This window comes from Tachypleus tridentatus, chromosome 2 (assembly GCF_004210375.1).
Source record: "Tachypleus tridentatus isolate NWPU-2018 chromosome 2, ASM421037v1, whole genome shotgun sequence".
NCBI lineage: Eukaryota > Metazoa > Arthropoda > Merostomata > Xiphosura > Limulidae > Tachypleus > Tachypleus tridentatus.
The window spans coordinates 145970329-145994986 of NC_134826.1; the positions used below are offsets into that span (position 1 = coordinate 145970329).

At 32.2% G+C, this 24658-nt stretch overlaps 1 protein-coding gene across 1 annotated transcript in view; it reads left to right on the forward strand.

Annotated features, from left to right (window-relative positions):
• The first annotated feature begins 804 nt into the window (after positions 1-804).
• Positions 805-24658, forward strand: part of LOC143245628 (uncharacterized) — a 92280-nt gene continuing 68426 nt past the window's right edge. Inside the window, exons 1-2 of the mRNA XM_076491980.1 lie at positions 805-1108; positions 3900-4547. Of these exons, the coding sequence (XP_076348095.1) occupies positions 1049-1108; positions 3900-4547 (708 nt within the window). The 5' untranslated portion in view covers positions 805-1048. The remainder of the gene's footprint in view (positions 1109-3899; positions 4548-24658) is intronic.

The following is a 24658-nucleotide window of genomic DNA, read 5'->3' on the forward strand; positions in this document are numbered from 1 at the left end:
TCATCACTAAACATATATTAACCAGGTGCCTGTAATTTCATCACTAGACATATATGAACCATGTGTCTGTAATTTCATCAATAGACATATATTAACCAGGTACCTGTAATTTCATCAATAGACATATATGAAACATGTGTCCGTAATTTCATCACTGGGCATATATTAACCAGGTACCTGTAATTTCATCACTAGACATATATGAACCAGGTGTCTGTAATTTCACCACTAAACATATATTAACCAGGTGCCTGTAATTTCATCAAGAGACATATATTAACTACGTGCCTGTAATTTCATCAGCAGACATATATTAACCAGGTGTCTGTAATTTCATCAACAGACAAATATTAATCACGTGCATGTAATTTCTTGATGGTAAGGTCACTTTTCTCAGCTACAAGTTTTTATCTCGATATGTGATATTAACATATACCTGTTGTATACTAATTATAAAGATTTGTTTTTAATGTTGGGCCCAGAAAGCCTTAATTCAATCACAATATCAAGGTAATTATGTAATGAAAAACAACAACAGGTATCTCATGTTGCTAAAAAAACAAACACGTTTAAAATACAAAATTCGTGTTCTAAACAGAGCTCTTGGTTACATTTTATAATTCTATTTTGTTTGTTTTTTCTTTATTTACTTGGCAGAGATTGTTGCCAAAATGAGGACAGCGTCAAATTCGGTCTTCCTCGAATTTTACTTAGGTTTATTTTCTTCTGTCGTTTGGCAGACATCCCACACTTGTGGGTTAACACAATCTATTCTCCTAAGCGCATGCGCACTATTTAACAGGCGGCTCTTTTTCAATGGTGTTATAACTTATTATATACTAATTCTCTTCACAGTTGCAGGAGTTTATGTTGAGCGATAAATATATTACTATACTTTCAGATCAAATCATATCCGGTAGGCAAAATCTAAAATATACTAATGTCAAAGCGGAAGACCCCCCCCTTTCCCCAGATGTTACACAAAATTAGATTCAAACTTACTTATTATCAAGTGAGGGATCACCAGTGACTATCGCCCAGTGGGAACATGCTAAGCCTTAGGCTTCACGTAGCTGACAGGTGTTTTAAGAGGTTATCGAACAAATATGTAAGTTTTCATTTGTTAAGGTTAATCTGAATTTAAGTTATTAGTTATACTAAACAAATGACTCACTGTAATAGTTTAAGCCCGAAGAGTGATTTTCAAATATCACAGTACAACGTAATAGTAAACGCTTATTAAAGACACAAATAAGTCTGTTGTGTTAGGGTGGAAATTATCAAACTCCTTCTCTGTAAGATTAGCCCCCAACAACAGCACAGTCTGCGGACTTAAAATGCTAGAAACAGGTTTAGATACTCATGATGGGCGGAGCACAGATAGCCCATTGTGTAGATTTGTGTTTGACTTGAAACCAACTGTAAGGTTAATAAATTTCAATTTGATTTGTCCAGATATAGCTCATTGTTTAGCTTTGTGCTTGATTTTAAACCAGTTGTAAGGTTAATAATAAAAGATTAAAAACAATGTATACATTGTGAAACGTAAGGATTGTTAAACAAGTGTAGTTTGATTGGTCCCTTTCCAATAAGGGAGTGAAACACTCATCTTCTTTACATATGCAAAAACGGCTCGTTTGGGTTGAGAAAATATTTTACGTGGAGGAGCGAACAACGTTACGAACTTCTTCGGTCATCATCAGACTTGAAATTAAAAGAGTCTTTGATGAATGAGCTGGCTGATGTTACATATTTGGAGAATGCCCATGCTATGTATTTACCAAGATTGTAATTAAACGATTCATATGTGGACATTATTGGTCGTAATGGACAATCTGGTTTATGAGGTTTGGGGATGCCGTATATTTGCGGTGTGCGTGAGTCGGTTTTGCGTAGGTAGGAATAAAGTGTTTGTGAAATTCTGTTGGCTTTTTTCATTTTTAGTAGTAATTTGTTCAGTTGCGTCTCGTGTGTCTTTGTTGGATTTGTGTGTATTGGTTTAAATTTGTTCGTGTCTGATAGGATGTTCTTCATTTTTTGGATGTATTTATTCGTGTTCATTTTGACTATAGCGTTACCTTTATCTGCTTTTAGAATTTTTATGTTTTTGTTTTGTTTTAGGTTTTTAATGGAATTAATGTCTTTTTGTAAGATTGTTTTTTTAGCTTTCTGTTTTGTGAAATTATGTTGATGGTTTTGTAAGAAAATTCTTTGAAAAAATCGTTTAAGATATTGTTTTTAGGTGTTTATGGAAAATATAAATTTTTAATTTTACTTGGGAAGTTTGGCTGTTGGATGTCAATAAAATTATCTAAGTTGTCTTCTTTTTGTTGGTTGTTTTCTTGTTTTTGCTTTCTGTAGAAAGTATCACAAGTCTCCTGGCTAGATCTTCTAAACATGTTTTAATTTCTAAGGTTGGAATGTATCTAGGTGCTATTGCGAAGTTGAGTCCTTTGTTAAGTAGATGTATCTCGTCTGTGTTTAATTGTCGGTCGGATCTGTTAATTATGAGGTTTGTCAACGGTTTGTCGTGTTGGTGTCTTTTCTGTTGTTTGCACCTTAGTTTTTCTAGTTTTTTGTTGTGGCAGATCTTTTTGTCTCTGTCGTTCTTGGTATTGATTTGGTTTATGTTTCGTTGTATAATTCCGTAAATCTCTGGTTTGATGCAGCATGCCAGTTGATGGTCTAGGTTCATTTTTTTGTTTTTGTAAGTCATGTAAGACTGGTACAGATATGTAGATGACACGATTGTGGGATTCAGATCTACAGAACACATACTTAATTTTTTCAATCACATTAAATCTATACATCCCAACATTAACTTCACATGTGAACAGGAAGAAAGCAATCAAATATCATTTCTTAACCTCAAAATTATAAGAACCGACACACAATTTAAAACAGAAATCCACCGAAAAATCACCCATACTGGACTATACATTCCTTGGGACTCAGCCATGAAACAAAACAAAAACTCAACATACTAAGAAACCAAATAAACACAGCCATAAAACTATGCTCACCAGATAAAATTAACAACGAATTAGACAAAATAAAACAATACTTCATCAACATCAATAAGTGTCCTCCACAAACCGTGGAAAACATTGTACGCACACACCTAGACAGAAAGCAAAATCAACCAACAAAAGAAGTATATATCACGAATCAAAAAATCACGAAACCATATACTGCTGTATACCATATATTCTTGACATCAGCAGACAAATAACCAACACTTGGCAAAAACTAGTAACAAAACACAACATTCCAATAAATACCAAATTTATTCAAAAACCAGATACAAAACTAAAGTCCATACTATGTAGAAACTACACTGCCAAACACCACACCAACATTATTTATAAAATACGATGTGATAACTGCCACGACTTCTATATTGGAGAAACAAGTAAAAAAATGGAAACCAGATTTAAAGAACATAAAAAGTCACCTTCACACGTTTTCGAACACTGCAAGTCAAATAAACACAACATAACCATAGAAAACACTCAAATACTAAATAAAGAAACAAACATAAACAAACGCAAAATTAAAGAAGCCTTACTTATACAACAACTTACACCCAAAATAAACCAATATAAAGGAACGCCTTTATACCTATATTAATGTAATAAAATAAATAAAATTATATATTCAAACATCTAACACCGCCCTCTACATTCCGACACTCAGTTACACAACCCCTTCCAAACATGTGGTCAGCTTCCGATCAGTTACCTCTTTCTTTCTTTATGAACGTGACGATGACCGAAGAAGAGCGAACAACGTTTCGTAAAATATTTTCTCTGTCCAAACTAGCCAAAGTTTTTCATATATATTTCTCTAAAAGTGGATTTTCTCGACATCATTGACTTATCTTGTTTTTAACGTTCTAGGGAGTGCTGGTGAAGGATTCAGATGATTGTATTAAACGATGGGATATGGTTGCTATGGAGCGTTATATGTGTGATCGTGCAGATGAAAATTTAGCTTTAGGACTTCTGTCGTCTGACCAGGTTAGAACAATGCGCCGTAAACCGGAGCCCCTGCCGCCAGAGTGCAGTGATAACAGTATCACAGAATGTGAAGAAAGTCCTGAATGTGAAAGTAGTCCATCGTGGGCATCGGACAGTATGGGAAACACACCATCCTACAGCAGTTCCGGACTTGCCTTTGAATTTAAACAAAAATGTTTGGTGAGTTCTGAAAGCAGTCAAGTTAATGACGAAAATGTAGAAGGTCACAGAGGTCATCTTTTGGCGGGAAGAAAATTGCGAATTTCTGGTAGTCTCAGCACTGACCAACTGTCCAGTTACAGTGAGCGTGAGCCTAGCATGGATTTCCACCACGACTGGTCAAGAGAAATCCGTGACAAAAATCATAAATTATGGTACGGTAACAACAAACCGCTAGAGGGTGCCACTGGATCTATACCCTCATCCAAATCTACCGGAGGAAAAATCTCTCGATTGTTACGCAGAACCCACAGTGCCAGCTGTTCAAAAGAATCTATTGCCTATTCTTTGTTGCCACGAGAGAAAATGGTACGTATGTTTCTATGTATGTATGTGTTTCATTCTTCAAATCCTTATTTAATGGAACAAAGATGAAATCTCCCGTAAGGTTTTCAACTATATATCAGCACTCTTTCTTGACAAGAATGTCTCAGGGCTTGTAACGCTAAAAATCGCGTCTTGATACCAGCATACTTTGTTGTTTTGCGTTTAGCAACAGCAGAAAAACACATTTTCTTGTTTAAACACAACACATTGTAAGAAAGTTAAAGAGCTTATCCATTAAATAGTGGCTATTGTTGAGGGCTCACCGTGTGTGGTATGTTATTCTTAACGTGAAACTGTTGTATTTGTGTGAATTGATGACGGCTCACCATGTGTGAGAGGTGATTTTAAACCGTCAATTTGATGTATATGGGTGTATTGTTGAAGGCTTACAATGTGTGAGAGGTGATTTTAAACCGTCAGTTTGATGTATATGGGTGTATTGTTGAAGGCTTACAATGTGTGAGAGGTGATTTTAAACCGTCACTTTGATGTATATGGGTGTATTGTTGAAGGCTTACAATGTGTGAGAGGTGATTTTAAACCGTCAATTTGATGTATATGGGTGTATTGTTGAAGGCTTACAATGTGTGAGAGGTGATTTTAAACCGTCAATTTGATGTATATGGGTATATTGTTGAAAGCTTAGAATGTGTGAGAGATGATTTTAAACCGTCAATTTGATGTATATGGGTGTATTGTTGAAGGCTTACAATGTGTGAGAGGTGATTTTAAACCGTCAATTTGATGTATATGGGTGTATTGTTGAAAGCTTACAATGTGTGAGAGATGATTTTAAACCGTCAATTTGATGTATATGGGTGTATTGTTGAAGGCTTACAATGTGTGAAAGGTGATTTTAAACCGTCAATTTGATGTATATGGGTGTATTGTTGAAGGCTTACAATGTGTGAGAGGTGATTTTAAACCGTCAATTTGATGTATATGGGTGTATTGTTGAAAGCTTACAATGTGTGAGAGGTGATTTTAAACCGTCAATTTGATGTATATGGGTGTATTGTTGAAAGCTTACAATGTGTGAGAGGTGATTTTAAACCGTCAATTTGATGTATATGGGTGTATTGTTGAAGGCTTACAATGTGTGAGAGGTGATTTTAAACCGTCAATTTGATGTATATGGGTGTATTGTTGAAGGCTTACAATGTGTGAGATGTGACTTTAAACCGTCAATTTGATGTATATGGGTGTATTGTTGAAGGCTTACAATGTGTGAGAGGTGATTTTAAACCGTCAGTTTGATGTATATGGGTGTATTGTTGAAGGCTTACAATGTGTGAGAGGTGATTTTAAACCGTCAATTTGATGCATATGGGTGTATTGTTGAAGGCTTACAATGTGTGAGAGGTGATTTTAAACCGTCAATTTGATGTATATGGGTATATTGTTGAAAGCTTAGAATGTGTGAGAGATGATTTTAAACCGTCAATTTGATGTATATGGGTGTATTGTTGAAGGCTTACAATGTGTGAGAGGTGATTTTAAACCGTCAATTTGATGTATATGGGTGTATTGTTGAAAGCTTACAATGTGTGAGAGATGATTTTAAACCGTCAATTTGATGTATATGGGTGTATTGTTGAAAGCTTACAATGTGTGAGAGGTGATTTTAAACCGTCAATTTGATGTATATGGGTTATTGTTGAAGGTTTTCAATGTGTGAGAGGTGATTTTAAACCGTCAATTTGATGTATATGGGTGTATTGTTGAAAGCTTACAATGTGTGAGAGGTGATTTTAAACCGTCAATTTGATGTATATGGGTGTATTGTTGAAGGCTTACAATGTGTGAGAGGTGATTTTAAACCATCAATTTGATGTATATGGGTGTATTGTTGAAGGCTTACAATGTGTGAGAGGTGATTTTAAACCATCAATTTGATGTATATGGGTGTATTGTTGAAGGCTTACAATGTGTGAGAGGATATTTTTAAAACAGAACTATATGTGTGTATATTTTTGGCAAATGGCTTTAGTATATCCCGTTTTATTCCTACATGACAAAGTAATATTTAACAACCTGAGACACTATCTTTAGCAGAGATAACACTAGCTCTAATTTTAATGCTAAAACTCTTTTATTTTGATTAGTTTCGAAGTTTGTTTATTAAGTAACTTGATGTATTGGCACTGGTCACAACCATGTATACGTTTTACAGGCAGTCAGTACAGCTGCAAGTAAAAGTTGGTCTCAAACTTGGTGTTTTCTCAAACGTGCCATACCTAAACACGTGTATCTTTACACTGTCTTTATTTTGATCTGTTACAACAACCACCAAACGATATTACATAGGTTTTGGAATTGGTTAATTCTACAGTGATCATTAACAATATTGGTTAATTCTACAGTAATCATAACAATATTGGTTCATTCTACAGTAATCATAACAGTATTGATTAATTCTACAATAATCACAACAGTATTGGGTAATTCTACAGTAATCATTAACAGTATTGGGTAATTCTACAGTAATCATAACAGTATTGGGTAATTCTACAGTAATCCTAACAGTATTGGTTAATTCTACAGTAATCATAATAGTATTGGTTAATTCTACAGTAATCATAACAGTATTGGTTAATTCTACAGTAATCATAACAATATTGGTTCATTCTACAGTAATCATAACAATATTGGTTCATTCTACAGTAATCATAACAGAATTGGTTAATTCTACAGTAATCATAACAGTATTGGTTAATTCTACAGTAATCATAACAATATTGGTTCATTCTACAGTAATCATAACAGTATTGGGTAATTCTACAGTAATCATAACAGTATTGGTTAATTCTACAGTAATCATAACAGTATTGGTTAATTCTACAGTAATCATAACAATATTGGTTCATTCAACAGTAATCATAACAGTATTGGGTAATTCTACAGTAATCATAACAGTATTGGTTAATTCTACAGTAATCATAACAATATTGGTTCATTCTACAGTAATCATAACAGTATTGGGTAATTCTACAGTAATCATAACAGTATTGGATAATTCTACAGTAATCATAACAGTATTGGTTAATTCTACAGTAATCATAATAGTATTGGTTCATTCTACAGTAATCATAACAGAATTGGTTAATTCTACAGTAATCATAACAGTATTGGTTAATTCTACAGTAATCATAACAATATTGGTTCATTCTACAGTAATCATAACAGTATTGGGTAATTCTACAGTAATCATAACAGTATTGGTTAATTCTACAGTAATCATAACAGTATTGGTTAATTCTACAGTAATCATAACAATATTGGTTCATTCAACAGTAATCATAACAGTATTGGGTAATTCTACAGTAATCATAACAGTATTGGTTAATTCTACAGTAATCATAACAATATTGGTTCATTCTACAGTAATCATAACAGTATTGGGTAATTCTACAGTAATCATAACAGTATTGGATAATTCTACAGTAATCATAACAGTATTGGTTAATTCTACAGTAATCATAATAGTATTGGTTAATTCTACAGTAATCATAACAGTATTGGTTAATTCTACAGTAATCATAACAATATTGGTTCATTCTACAGTAATCATAACAGTATTGGGTAATTCTACAGTAATCATAACAGTATTAGGTAATTCTACAGTAATCATAACAGTATTGGTTAATTCTACAGTAATCATAATAGTATTGGTTAATTCTACAGTAATCATAACAGTATTGGTTAATTCTACAGTAATCATAACAATATTGGTTCATTCTACAGTAATCATTAAAAGTATTGGGTAATTCTACAGTAATCATAACAGTATTGGGTAATTCTACAGTAATCATAACAGTATTGGTTAATTCTACAGTAATCATAACAATATTGGTTCATTCTACAGTAATCATAACAGTATTGATTAATTCTACAATAATCATAACAGTATTGGGTAATTCTACAGTAATCATTAACAGTATTGGGTAATTCTACAGTAATCATAACAGTATTGGGTAATTCTACAGTATTCCTAACAGTATTGGTTAATTCTACAGTAATCATAATAGTATTGGTTAATTCTACAGTAATCATAACAGTATTGGTTAATTCTACAGTAATCATAACAATATTGGTTCATTCTACAGTAATCATAACAATATTGGTTCATTCTACAATAATCATAACAGTATTGGGTAATTCTACAGTAATCATAACAGTATTGGTTAATTCTACAGTAATCATAACAATATTGGTTCATTCTACAGTAATCATAACAGTATTGGGTAATTCTACAGTAATCATAACAGTATTGGATAATTCTACAGTAATCATAACAGTATTGGTTAATTCTACAGTAATCATAATAGTATTGGTTAATTCTACAGTAATCATAACAGTATTGGTTAATTCTACAGTAATCATAACAATATTGGTTCATTCTACAGTAATCATAACAGTATTGGGTAATTCTACAGTAATCATAACAGTATTAGGTAATTCTACAGTAATCATAACAGTATTGGTTAATTCTACAGTAATCATTAACAGTATTGGTTTATTCTACAGTAATCATAACAGTATTGGTTAATTCTACAGTAATCATAACAATATTGGTTCATTCTACAGTAATCATTAAAAGTATTGGGTAATTCTACAGTAATCATAACAGTATTGGGTAATTCTACAGTAATCATAACAGTATTGGTTAATTCTACAGTAATCATAATAGTATTGGTTAATTCTACAGTAATCATAACAGTATTGGTTAATTCTACAGTAATCATAATAATATTGGTTCATTCTACAGTAATCATAACAGTATTGGGTAATTTTACAGTAATCATAACAGTATTGGTTAATTCTACAGTAATCATAATAGTATTGGTTAATTCTACAGTAATCATAACAATATTGGTTAATTCTACAGTAATCATTGACAGTATTGGTTAATTCTACAGTAATCTTTAACAATATTGGTTAATTCTACAGTAATCATAACAATATTGGTTAATTCTACAGTAATCATAACAATATTGGTTAATTCTACAGTAATCTTTGACAGTATTGGTTAATTCTACAGTTATCATTGACAGTATTGGTTAATTCTACAGTAATCATAACAGTATTGGTTAATTCTACAGTAATCATTAACAGTATTGGTTAATTCTACAGTAATCATAACAGTATTGGTTAATTCTACAGTAATCGTAACAATATTGGTTCATTCTACAGTAATCATAACAATATTGGGTAATTCTACAGTAATCATAACAGTATTGGTTAATTCTGCAGCAATCATAACAATATTGGTTAATTCTACAGTAATAATTGACAGTATTGGTTAATTCTACAGTAATCATAACAATATTGGTTAATTCTACAGTAATCATTGACAGTATTGGTTCATTCTACAGTAATCATAACAATATTGGTTAATTCTACAGTGATCATTAACAATATTAATTAATTCTACAGTAATCATAACAGTATTGGTTAATTCTACAGTAATCATGACAGTATTGGTTAATTCTACAGTAATCATAACAATATTGGTTAATTTTACAGTAATCATTAACAGTATTGGTTCATTCTACAGTAATCATAACAATATTGGTTAATTCTACAGTGATCATTAACAATATTAATTAATTCTACAGTAATCATAACAGTATTGGGTGATTCTACAGTAATCATAACAGTATTGGATAATTCTACAGTAATCATAACAGTATTGGTTAATTCTAGAGTGTTCATTAACAATATTGATTAATTCTACAGTAATCATAACAGTATTGGTTAATTCTACAGTAATCATAACAGTATTGGTTAATTCTACAGTAATCATAACAATATTGGTTAATTCTACAGTAATCATTAACAGTATTGGTTCATTCTACAGTAATCATAACAATATTGATTAATTCTACAGTAATCATAACAATATTGGTTAATTCTACAGCAATCATTAACAATATTGATTAATTCTACAGTAATCATAACAGTATTGGTTAATTCTACAGTAATCATAACAATATTGGTTCATGCTACAGTAATCATAACAATATTGGTTAATTCTACAGTAATCATAACAGTATTGGTTAATTCTACAGTAATCATAACAATATTGGTTAATTCTACAGTAATCATTGACAGTATTGGTTAATTCTGCAGTAATCATACAATATTGGTTAATTCTACAGTAATCATTGACAGTATTGGTTAATTCTACAGTAATCATAACAATATTGGTTAATTCTACAGTAATCATTGACAGTATTGGTTAATTCTGCAGTAATCATAACAATATTGGTTAATTCTGCAGTAATCATAACAATATTGGTTAATTCTACAGTAATCATTGACAGTATTGGTTAATTCTACAGTAATCATAACAATATTGGTTAATTCTACAGTAATCATTGACAGTATTGGTTAATTCTACAGTAATCTTTAACAATATTGGTTAATTCTACAGTAATCATAACAATATTGGTTAATTCTACAGTAATCATAACAATATTGGTTAATTTTACAGTAATCATAACAGTATTGGTTCATTCTACAGTAATCATAACAATATTGGTTAATTCTACAGTGATCATTAACAATATTAATTAATTCTACAGTAATCATAACAGTATTGGTTAATTCTACAGTAATCATGACAGTTTTGGTTAATTCTACAGTGATCATTAACATTATTGATTAATTCTACAGTAATCATAACAGTATTGGTTAATTCTACAGTAATCATAACAGTATTGGTTAATTCTACAGTAATCATAACAGTATTAGTTAATTCTACAGTAATCATAACAATATTGGTTAATTCTACAGTAATCATTAACAGTATTGGTTCATTCTACAGTAATCATAACAATATTGATTAATTCTACAGTAATCATAACAGTACTGGTTAATTCTACAGTAATCATAACAATATTGGTTAATTCTACAGTAATCATTAACAGTATTGGGTAATTCTACAGTAATCATAACAGTATTGGTTAATTCTACAGTAATCATAACAATATTGGTTCATTCTACAGTAATCATAACAATATTGGTTAATTCTACAGTAATCATAACAGTATTGGTTAATTCTACAGTAATCATAACAATATTGGTTAATTCTACAGTAATCATTGACAGTATTGGTTAATTCTACAGTAATCTTTAACAATATTGGTTAATTCTACAGTAATCATAACAATATTGGTTAATTCTACAGTAATCATTGACAGTATTGGTTAATTCTACAGTTATCATTGACAGTATTGGTTAATTCTACAGTAATCATAACAGTATTGGTTAATTCTACAGTAATCATTAACAGTATTGGTTAATTCTACAGTAATCATAACAGTATTGGTTAATTCTACAGTAATTGTAACAATATTGGTTCATTCTACAGTAATCATAACAATATTGGGTAATTCTACAGTAATCATAACAGTATTGGTTAATTCTGCAGCAATCATAACAATATTGGTTAATTCTACAGTAATAATTGACAGTATTGGTTAATTCTACAGTAATCATAACAATATTGGTTAATTCTACAGTAATCATTGACAGTATTGGTTCATTCTACAGTAATCATAACAATATTGGTTAATTCTACAGTGATCATTAACAATATTAATTAATTCTACAGTAATCATAACAGTATTGGTTAATTCTACAGTAATCATGACAGTATTGGTTAATTCTACAGTAATCATAACAATATTGGTTAATTCTACAGTAATCATTAACAGTATTGGTTCATTCTACAGTAATCATAACAATATTGGTTAATTCTACAGTGATCATTAACAATATTAATTAATTCTACAGTAATCATAACAGTATTGGGTGATTCTACTGTAATCATAACAGTATTGGATAATTCTACAGTAATCATAACAGTATTGGTTAATTCTACAGTGATCATTAACAATATTGATTAATTCTACAGTAATCATAACAGTATTGGTTAATTCTACAGTAATCATAACAGTATTGGTTAATTCTACAGTAATCATAACAATATTGGTTAATTCTACAGTAATCATTAACAGTATTGGTTCATTCTACAGTAATCATAAGAATATTGGTTAATTCTACAGTAATCATAACAATATTGGTTAATTCTACAGTAATCATTAACAATATTGATTAATTCTACAGTAATCATAACAGTATTGGTTAATTCTACAGTAATCATAACAATATTGGTTCATTCTACAGTAATCATAACAATATTGGTTAATTCTACAGTAATCATAACAGTATTGGTTAATTCTACAGTAATCATAACAATATTGGTTAATTCTACAGTAATCATTGACAGTATAGGTTAATTCTGCAGTAATCATACAATATTGGTTAATTCTACAGTAATCATTGACAGTATTGGTTAATTCTACAGTAATCATAACAATATTGGTTAGTTCTACAGTAATCATTGACAGTATTGGTTAATTCTGCAGTAATCATACAATATTGGTTAATTCTACAGTAATCATTGACAGTATGGGTAATTCTACAGTAATCATAACAATATTGGTTAATTCTACAGTAATCATTGACAGTATTGGTTAATTCTGCAGTAATCATACAATATTGGTTAATTCTACAGTAATCATTGACAGTATTGGTTAATTCTACAGTAATCATAACAATATTGGTTAATTTTACAGTAATCATAACAGTATTGGTTCATTCTACAGTAATCATAACAATATTGGTTAATTCTACAGTGATCATTAACAATATTAATTAATTATACAGTAATCATAACAGTATTGGTTAATTCTACAGTGATCATTAACAATATTGATTAATTCTACAGTAATCATAACAGTATTGGTTAATTCTACAGTAATCATAACAGTATTGGTTAATTCTACAGTAATCATAACAGTATTGGTTAATTCTACAGTAATCATAACAATATTGGTTAATTCTACAGTAATCATTAACAGTATTGGTTCATTCTACAGTAATCATAACAATATTGATTAATTCTACAGTAATCATAACAGTACTGGTTAATTCTACAGTAATCATAACAATATTGGTTAATTCTACAGTAATCATTAACAGTATTGGTTCATTCTACAGTAATCATAACAATATTGATTAATTCTACAGTAATCATAACAGTGTTGGTTAATTCTACAGTAATCATAACAGTATTGGTTCATTCTACAGTAATCATAACAATATTGGTTAATTCTACAGTAATCATTAACAGTATTGGTTCATTCTACAGTAATCATAACAATATTGATTAATTCTACAGTAATCATAACAGTACTGGTTAATTCTACAGTAATCATAACAATATTGGTTAATTCTACAGTAATCATTAACAGTATTGGTTCATTCTACAGTAATCATAACAATATTGATTAATTCTACAGTAATCATAACAGTATTGGTTAATTCTACAGTAATCATAACAGTATTGGTTAATTCTACAGTAATCATAACAATATTGGTTAATTCTACAGTAATCATTAACAGTATTGGTTCATTCTACAGTAATCATAACAATATTGATTAATTCTACAGTAATCATAACAGTACTGGTTAATTCTACAGTAATCATAACAATACTGGTTAATTCTACAGTAATCATTAACAGTATTGGTTAATTCTACAGTAATCTTTAACAATATTGGTTAATTCTACAGTAATCATAACAATATTGGTTAATTCTACAGTAATCATAACAATATTGGTTAATTCTACAGTAATCATTAACAGTATTGGTTAATTCTACAGTAATCTTTAAGAATATTGGTTAATTCTACAGTAATCATAACAGTATTGGTTCATTCTACAGTAATCATGACAATATTGATTAATTCTACAGTAATCATAACAATATTGGTTCATTCTACAGTAATCATTGACAGTATTGGTTAATTCTACAGTAATCATTAACAGTATTGGTTAATTCTACAGTAATCATAACAGTATTGGTTAATTCTACAGTAATCATTAACAGTATTGGTTTATTCTACAGTAATCATAACAATATTGGTTAATTCTAAAGTAATCATAACAATATTGGTTAATTCTACAGTAATCATTAACAGTATTGGTTTATTCTACAGTAATCATAACAATATTGGTTAATTCTACAGTAATCATAACAATATTGGTTAATTCTACAGTAATCATTAACAGTATTGGTTAATTCTACAGTAATCATAACAATATTGGTTAATTCTACAGTAATCATTAACAGTATTGGTTAATTCTACAGTAATCATAACAATATTGGTTAATTCTACAGTAATCATTAACAGTATTGGTTAATTCTACAGTAATCATAACAATATTGGTTAATTCTACAGTAATCATTAACAGTATTGGTTAATTCTACAGTAATCATAACAATATTGGTTAATTCTACAGTAATCATAACAATATTGGTTAATTCTACAGTAATCATTAACAGTATTGGTTAATTCTACAGTTATCATAACAATATTGGTTAATTCTACAGTAATCATAACAATATTGGTTAATTCTTCAGTAATCATAACAATATTGGTTAATTCTACAGTAATCATAACAATATTGGTTAATTCTACAGTAATCATAACAATATTGGTTAATTCTACAGTAATCATTAACAGTATTGGTTTATTCTACAGTAATCATTAACAGTATTGGTTTATTTTACAGTAATCATAACAATATTGGTTAATTCTACAGTAATCATAACAATATTGGTTAATTCTACAGTAATCATTAACAGTATTGGTTTATTCTACAGTAATCATAACAATATTGGTTAATTCTACAGTAATCATAACAATATTGGTTAATTCTACAGTAATCATTAACAGTATTGGTTAATTCTACAGTAATCATAACAATATTGGTTAATTCTACAGTAATCATTAACAGTATTGGTTAATTCTACAGTAATCATAACAATATTGGTTAATTCTACAGTAATCATTAACAGTATTGGTTAATTCTACAGTAATCATAACAATATTGGTTAATTCTACAGTAATCATTAACAGTATTGGTTAATTCTACAGTAATCATAACAATATTGGTTAATTCTACAGTAATCATAACAATATTGGTTAATTCTACAGTAATCATTAACAGTATTGGTTAATTCTACAGTAATCATTAAAAGTATTGGGTAATTCTACAGTAATCATAACAGTATTGGGTAATTCTACAGTAATCATAACAGTATTGGTTAATTCTACAGTAATCATAATAGTATTGGTTAATTCTACAGTAATCATAACAGTATTGGTTAATTCTACAGTAATCATAATAATATTGGTTCATTCTACAGTAATCATAACAGTATTGGGTAATTTTACAGTAATCATAACAGTATTGGTTAATTCTACAGTAATCATAATAGTATTGGTTAATTCTACAGTAATCATAACAATATTGGTTAATTCTACAGTAATCATTGACAGTATTGGTTAATTCTACAGTAATCTTTAACAATATTGGTTAATTCTACAGTAATCATAACAATATTGGTTAATTCTACAGTAATCATAACAATATTGGTTAATTCTACAGTAATCTTTGACAGTATTGGTTAATTCTACAGTTATCATTGACAGTATTGGTTAATTCTACAGTAATCATAACAGTATTGGTTAATTCTACAGTAATCATTAACAGTATTGGTTAATTCTACAGTAATCATAACAGTATTGGTTAATTCTACAGTAATCGTAACAATATTGGTTCATTCTACAGTAATCATAACAATATTGGGTAATTCTACAGTAATCATAACAGTATTGGTTAATTCTGCACCAATCATAACAATATTGGTTAATTCTACAGTAATAATTGACAGTATTGGTTAATTCTACAGTAATCATAACAATATTGGTTAATTCTACAGTAATCATTGACAGTATTGGTTCATTCTACAGTAATCATAACAATATTGGTTAATTCTACAGTGATCATTAACAATATTAATTAATTCTACAGTAATCATAACAGTATTGGTTAATTCTACAGTAATCATGACAGTATTGGTTAATTCTACAGTAATCATAACAATATTGGTTAATTTTACAGTAATCATTAACAGTATTGGTTCATTCTACAGTAATCATAACAATATTGGTTAATTCTACAGTGATCATTAACAATATTAATTAATTCTACAGTAATCATAACAGTATTGGGTGATTCTACAGTAATCATAACAGTATTGGATAATTCTACAGTAATCATAACAATACTGGTTAATTCTACAGTAATCATTAACAGTATTGGTTAATTCTACAGTAATCTTTAACAATATTGGTTAATTCTACAGTAATCATAACAATATTGGTTAATTCTACAGTAATCATAACAATATTGGTTAATTCTACAGTAATCATTAACAGTATTGGTTAATTCTACAGTAATCTTTAACAATATTGGTTAATTCTACAGTAATCATAACAGTATTGGTTCATTCTACAGTAATCATAACAATATTGATTAATTCTACAGTAATCATAACAATATTGGTTCATTCTACAGTAATCATTGACAGTATTGGTTAATTCTACAGTAATCATTAACAGTATTGGTTAATTCTACAGTAATCATAACAGTATTGGTTAATTCTACAGTAATCATTAACAGTATTGGTTTATTCTACAGTAATCATAACAATATTGGTTAATTCTACAGTAATCATAACAATATTGGTTAATTTTACAGTAATCATTAACAGTATTGGTTTATTCTACAGTAATCATAACAATATTGGTTAATTCTACAGTAATCATAACAATATTGGTTAATTCTACAGTAATCATTAACAGTATTGGTTAATTCTACAGTAATCATAACAGTATTGGTTAATTCTACAGTAATCATAACAGTATTAGTTAATTCTACAGTAATCATTAACAGTATATGGTTAATTTTACAGTAATGATAACAATATTGGTTAATTTTAGAGTAATCATAACAGTATTGGTTAATTCTACAGTAATCATTAACAATATTTGTTAATTCTACAGTAACAAATTCTCCATTTGTCTTTTAGTTTTTAAAGATGATCTCAGCACCATCATTTGTCTTTTATTTTTAAAGAGGACCTGTTCACCAACATTTGTTTTTTACTTTTTAAAGAGGACATGTTCACCAACATTTGTCTTTTACTTTTTAAAGATGACCTCTGCACCAACATTTGTCTTTTACTTTTTAAAAAGGACCTCTGCACCAACATTTGTCTTTTACTTTTTAAAGAGGACCTGTTCCACAATTCTTGTCTTTTACTTTTAAAGAAGGCCTGTTCCCCAACACTTGTCTTTTATCTTTTAAAGAGAGTCTGTGCATAAAGACATGTCTTTTACTTTCAAAAAGACCTGTGCAAAAATGGCTGTATACAGCTTCGGTAATTTTTCCGTCCTTTGTCATTGTCAGCGTTAGAAGAATTGACATTTTACAGTCGTGGTATTAGATTTAGTTCGCTCGTGTGTATCTGCTCTGTGCCAACCACGGTTACCGAAACCCACTTTTTTGGCATTGTAAAACCTCAGACTTACCGCTGAGCCACTGGATGGTTGGTTCGAGTGGAATGTGTAACATCATCAAACCATTGATAGTATAAACCAGATGGATGTTGATTAGACTGTCTCACGCATGCTCCTTTGCCTATTCCATCTGGATCATTGGACTGTGATCAAATACCACGTTCCTTCTGAGTCGTTAGACTGTGACCAGATACCACGTTCCTTCTGAGTCGTTAGACTGTGACCAGATACCACGTTCCTTCTGAGTCGTTAGATTGTGACCAAATACCACGTTCCTTCTGAATCGTTAGATTGTGACCAAATACCATGTTCTTTCTGAGTCGTTAGATTGTGAACAAATACCATGTTCTTTCTGAGTCGTTAGACTGTGACCAGATACCACGTTCCTTCTGAGTCGTTAGACTGTGACCAGATACCACATTCCTTCTGAATCGTTAGATTGTGACCAAATACCATGTTCTTTCTGAGTCGTTAGATTGTGATCAAATACCATGTTCTTTCTGAGTCGTTAGATTGTGATCAAATACCATGTTTTAGCTAAACCCTTCGCAGTGTCTGTTACATGCGATTTTTATTAATAACTTTTCAAAAGCTTTCGGACCTGGAATTTCTGGTAGTTAAAGCGCTCGACAAGTAATCTAAGAGTCACCGACTATGCTCATCCTTTCAGCTATGGGAGCATTATAATGTGACAATTAATCACCCTATTCTTTGGTTAAAGAGTAGCCCAACAGTTGGGCGGTGAGTGGTGTTTTCTATCTGCTTTTTATCCTGTTTATCCTCACTAAATCATGGACTGGTAGAGGAGATAGCCCTATCCTGACTTTGTACGAAATTCAAAACAAATGAAACTGTCTTTTCTTATGGTTTCTTCTTTGGTAATTTTTGGAACAAATAAAAACGTATTCGATCATCCTTAGGTTCTTAGACTAAATCAAATATAGCGTTCTGTTTACTGCTGTTTTGTCACTGACAGATCATGCGCTTCTTGTTATAATTAAACATTCGATTAGAAACATGTTTTAGTGTACAAAAACTTTGTGTTACAAATCACTTTTAGTAAATATTTATGTTTTTCGTTCATGAATTATCTCACACACAAAAAAACAGAATAAAAAACAGAGCATTATTACTGACACCCAATCCCCATTTGGAGACTATATGGGTGATGTAGATTTTTTATGCCCCTCGCTGGTACATCGGTAAGTCTACTGACTAACAACGCTAAAATTAGGGGTTCGATTACCCTTGGTGGACTCAGCAGATAGCCCTTTGTGACTTTGCTATAAGAAAATACACAGAGATTTCTTTATTTTAAAATAAAGCCTCATTGATTAATTGTTCATTAATAGCATAGAATCGAACGCTGGATCTTGGTGTTGTAAGTCCGTAAACTTACTGCTTCCCCACCAGGGAGCAGACAGCAAAAGTACCAGAAGTTTACACAATGTTATCACTCCGCTCGTTTACGACAGTTTTTGTCGAAATGAAGTAATTCGTTTTACTTATGCGATGTCAGTATTTCTCAAAATTCTCAACATAGTTTTTAATCTTTGTCTAAAATATCATTAAGTTATTGTTCATATGCAAAAGTCTCTCTATTCCGCTCGTATTAAATGAGTGTTTGATTTTGGAATTAAGCACAAAGCTACGCAAAGGGATATAAGTGCTGTATCCACCACGTGTATCGAAAGCCGGATTCTAGCGATGTGCCAGTAGGAGATCGTATTAAATGAAAGACTACCTCTGGAGGAAAGTTAATATTTTATGAAACGTTATTAAACTAATAAAATACTTCATTACTTTGTCCTCTCTCTCTCTGTTTCATTTTTTTAGTTTTTAATAAGTTTTTCTTTTAACACTTTTTTCGATTCGCGGTGTTCACAATAAAACAGTCACTTTGTGGGTTATGAAACATTATGTTTTCCTGGTACTAGACGACTGCTGTTGTAAAATTTAATACCAGTTGTTAACGTGAGTGACTATAACCATCATCTACTGTGAGTTTTCTTCGTCCATATAGAAAATTTCCACAAATTTTCAGATTGGCGGTTGGCAGTTTTTCTCTGTCCAGTTCCAAAGTTCCAGCCCTGCACGGCCACACGGTTAAGGCACTGGATTCGTAATCCAAGGGTATCGAGTTCAAATCCTCGTCAGACCAAACATGCTCGCCCTTTCGGCCGTGTGGGCGTTATAATGTGACGGACAATCCCACTGTTCGTTGGTAAAATAATAGCCCAAGAGTTGGCGGAATCTGGTGGTGACTAGCTGCCTTCCCTCTAGTCTTACACTGCTAAATTAGGGACGGCTAGCACAGATAGTCCTCGTGTAGCTTCGCGCGAAATTCAAAACAAACAATCCGAAGTTCAAAGACTTTTACAGTATTAATGAGCAACATTAGTTGTGTTTTGTGTGTTATTAAAAGCTTAAGAAACAGTTTTACCAAAATATTTACTGACTGTCTATTTAATTTGGTGTAACATAACTTGAAACGAACAAAGAATTAAACTTAAATATGTTTCTATTTTATAAGGCTGAACTACTGTTTACTACGCCATATTAGAGAGTTTAAGACTCGAGTCGCGATGTGCCACTGAATAGACCTTACACTTGCAGTTGTGATGCTATTATAAACGTGATAGCCAGTCCTACTATTTGGTTCGGAACAAATGAGTAAGTAGTTCCAAACAGGAACGGCTGTGATTCAACTTGGGTTCTCTGGTCTGGTTGTTCAGCTCAGGTTCTCTGGCCTGGTTGTTCAGCTGAGGTTCTCTGGCCTGGTTGTTCAGCTCAGGTTCTCTGGTCTGGATGTTCAGCTCAAGTTCTCTGGGCTGTTTGTTCAGCTCAGGTTCTCTGGTCTGGTTGTTCAGCTCAGGTTATCTGGCCTGTTTGTTCAGCTCAGGTTCTCTGGTCTGGTTGTTCAGCTTAGGTTCTCTGGCCTGGATGTTCAGCTGAGGTTCTCTGGCCTGGTTGGTCAGCTGAGGTTCTCTGGCCTGGATGTTCAGCTGAGGTTCTCTGGCCTAGTTGTTCAGCTCAGGTTCTCTGGCCTGGTTGTTCAGCTCAGGTTCTCTGGCCTGTTTGTTCAGCTCAAGTTCTCTGGTCTGGTTGTTCAGTTCAGGTTCTCTAGTCTGGTTGTTCAGCTCAGGTTCTCTGGCCTGGATGTTCAGCTCAGGTTCTCTGGGCTGTTTGTTCAGCTCAGGTTCTCTGGTCTGGTTGTTCAGCTCAGGTTATCTGGCCTGTTTGTTCAGCTCAGGTTCTCTGGTCTGGTTGTTCAGCTTAGGTTCTCTGGCCTGGTTGTTTAGCTCAGGTTCTCTGGCCTAGTTGTTCAGCTCAGGTTCTCTGGCCTGGTTGTTCAGCTCAGGTTCTCTTGCCTGGTTGTTCAGCTCAGGTATTACATAAACAGGTTCTCTGCTGTACGTGGTGTAAAAAGTGAGACACAACTTATTTTCTCTATGAATATAAAGAATATGAATATATATAAGTGCACTCAGTAAATTGAATATCCAGCCTTGACAAAAGATAGATTTTGAACTTAATGTACCATTAAGATAAATATTTATTTTTTTCATTATTAACTCCTATGGTACTTTGTCCTCATAACTTAGTTGGATGAAATGGAAGTCTGCTTCATCTATAACTCAAAAACGTTGAAACAAATACTTTGTTCAAACTGTAAACGGACCATTACTCCTGACCACTGTAGTAACCAGTTATCATCTTTTGTTCTCGTTAAATATGGCGACAGTTTTTCGATAATTTATAGGTAAAGAGACCATAGAATTGAAAGGAACCGAGTCAAATAAAAAATAATTTAAACTGACAATAAACAAGCTTCCAAATCATAAAAAGAGAATAATTTCGTTTTTTTAATCTTTATAATTTGCACGTTTTTTGCACGTTACAGAGTTTCAGCCGCTAAATTGATTTGCTTGCTGTTAAGCACAAATGCGCAAAATGTGCTATCTTTGCTTTGCCTGCATTTCTCAGTTATAAACCCTCAGACGTGACGCTGTGCAACTGTGTGAGGGTTGTGGGGGAGTATCTTTATAAACCCTCAGATGTGACGCTGTGCAACTGTGTGAGGGTTGTGGGGGGTATCTTTGTAAACCCTCAGACGTGACGCTGTGCAACTGTTTGAGGGTTGTGGGGGACTATCTTTATAAACCCTCAGACGTGACGCTGTGCAACTGTGTGAGGGTTGTGGAGGGTATCTTTGTAAACCCTCAGACGTGACGCTTTGCAACTGTGTGAGGGTTGTTAGAGGGTATCTTAATAAACCCTCAGACGTGACGCTGTGCAACTGTGTGATGGTTGTGGAGGATATCTTTGTAAACCCTCAGACGTGACGCTGTGCAACTGTGTGAGGGTTGTGGAGGGTATCTTTATAAACCCTCAGACGTGACGCTGTGCAACTGTGTGAGGGTTGTGGAGGGTATCTTTATAAACCCTCAGACGTGACGCTGTGCAATTGTGTGAGGGTTGTGGGAGGGTATCTTAATAAACCCTCAGACGTGACGCTGTGCAACTGTGTGAGGGTTGTGGGAGGGTATCTTAATAAACCTTCAGACGTGACGCTGTGCAACTGTGTGAGGGTTGTGGGAGGGTATCTTAATAAACCCTCAGACGTGACGCTGTGCAATATGTGAGGGTTGTGGAGGATATCTTAATAAACCCTCAGACGTGACGCTGTGCAACATGTGAGGGTTGTGGAGGGTATCTTTGTGTACTGATGCTGTTCCAAGTTTCTACTTTGATGCTTAACACAAATGGTTCTAAGTGGGAGCTTTATTTACGTGTTCGGATTGTGAATAAGATGATTTATGGTTCGCGTCCTGTTGTATCAACACACGCTCCGCACTCTTAGACAGTGAGAAAGCAACGAGAGTGGCGGGAAAACCCGACTATCCGATCAGACAAGAGTTGACAATGGGAGTTATGGACTTGCTGACTTCGGTCTTGTTTCTAGTGGAAAGGACAAGGTGTATCGTGGGGGATTATAGGAAAATTTTGAGAAAATGTTAATGCTAAAGCTATTTTCTGCAAGAAACAATGGGAGCAAACTCACATATCAGACCAGAAGATCATTAGACTAGATTGACTACTAAACTATTCAGGTTTATTTAATTTGTGACAGGTTTAACACTTGTTTAAGTTCCACTGAATACTAACTGTAAAAATGTCAAAATTATCTATCAGAAAACAGTGTTAATTTAAAATAATCATAATTCAAGATGTCCCTAGCTGGCTTTGAGGGTCAGGACTAGACGAAAAATCTACGATGTAAAAAAATTGAGGGTGACTGCAGTCTAGTCTATCAGTTCAAAATCACTGACAACTATGCACAGACAGTTCTTGTGTAGCATTACATAAAATCTCACAGCGTGGGACTTAAAACTTTAAAATCCAACATTCGATTCCCAATGGCGGACTCAGCAAATAGTCCGATGTGAATTTGCTCCTGTAACAAATAACTTTTCAGAAAAAAAATAAATAAATAAACCTTCAAACCTAATTAATGATATAGAACAAAAGTATTACACCCGAAACTGTTAATGTTTATTTAATGGTAAATATAGAGTCTCACAGAAGACGGTACACTACAACACTTGGTAAATCAGTATGTGTTTAGTAAACCTAAAGAACAATAGTGTGTATTAGTTATACTAATTAAAGGAGACTTATTTTAATTAATTACTTTAGGTAAAGCTGTCGAATGTTGTGTTTGGTTTGATGTCCTGGCTTGGCGTTTTCTGTGCCCAGAACATTCGTTATTAGGATTATAAATCTCCCAGTTTGCCCGTGAAAAAGACAGTTTCACCTTTCGTAAGAGCTCGGGTTATAGTTTTTATTTATTTCTATCAAGCCGTATTTTTTTAACATCATGAACATTGTAATTCTGTAAGTGCATTACTGACCACCAGGGGACCAAACTGTTTCAACTTTGGCTAAAACAACAGCTTTGTGAAACTATTCATGACCGACCAATCGTAATGTTTTATTTATCGACAGTACAAGGACTGTTTAACATATCAAACTTGCTTTCTTAACAAATACTGTTTTATACTGCACTATTTAAATAGATGAATATATACAGGGTGGCCAGTAAGTCCCTATCCATCCATATATCTTATGTATCCAGTGTATCTGTGTGCTGTCACCAGTATTTTTGCGCTCATGTACCCACGTACTTGTCACAATAAGCTCTTCAAGTGTAAATGGGCTTACATCGGTCATATTTCTCTGAAAAAAGAAACAAATTTATAACACATGCGGAACTGAATATAACATAATAACATATGGATGGGTAGAGACTTATGGGCCACCCTGTACATTTGATTACTACATATCAACCTTAACTATTTAAACCTTAATTAGCTTTAAAAATGTCATTCGTTTCTCTACTACAGCTAATGGTCTTTGCTCACTAATTCAGTTTAAGCCCTATTGTTTTCAGAATCCCGGGAATTGTTTGGTAAAGGAAACAATAGTGTATTAAATGTTAAGGACATCGTTACATTAACCTCCCACGTTCCATGGAACTTTTACAATAGCAGCAAACAAACAAAAAACCTGTGTTATCCTTAAATTACA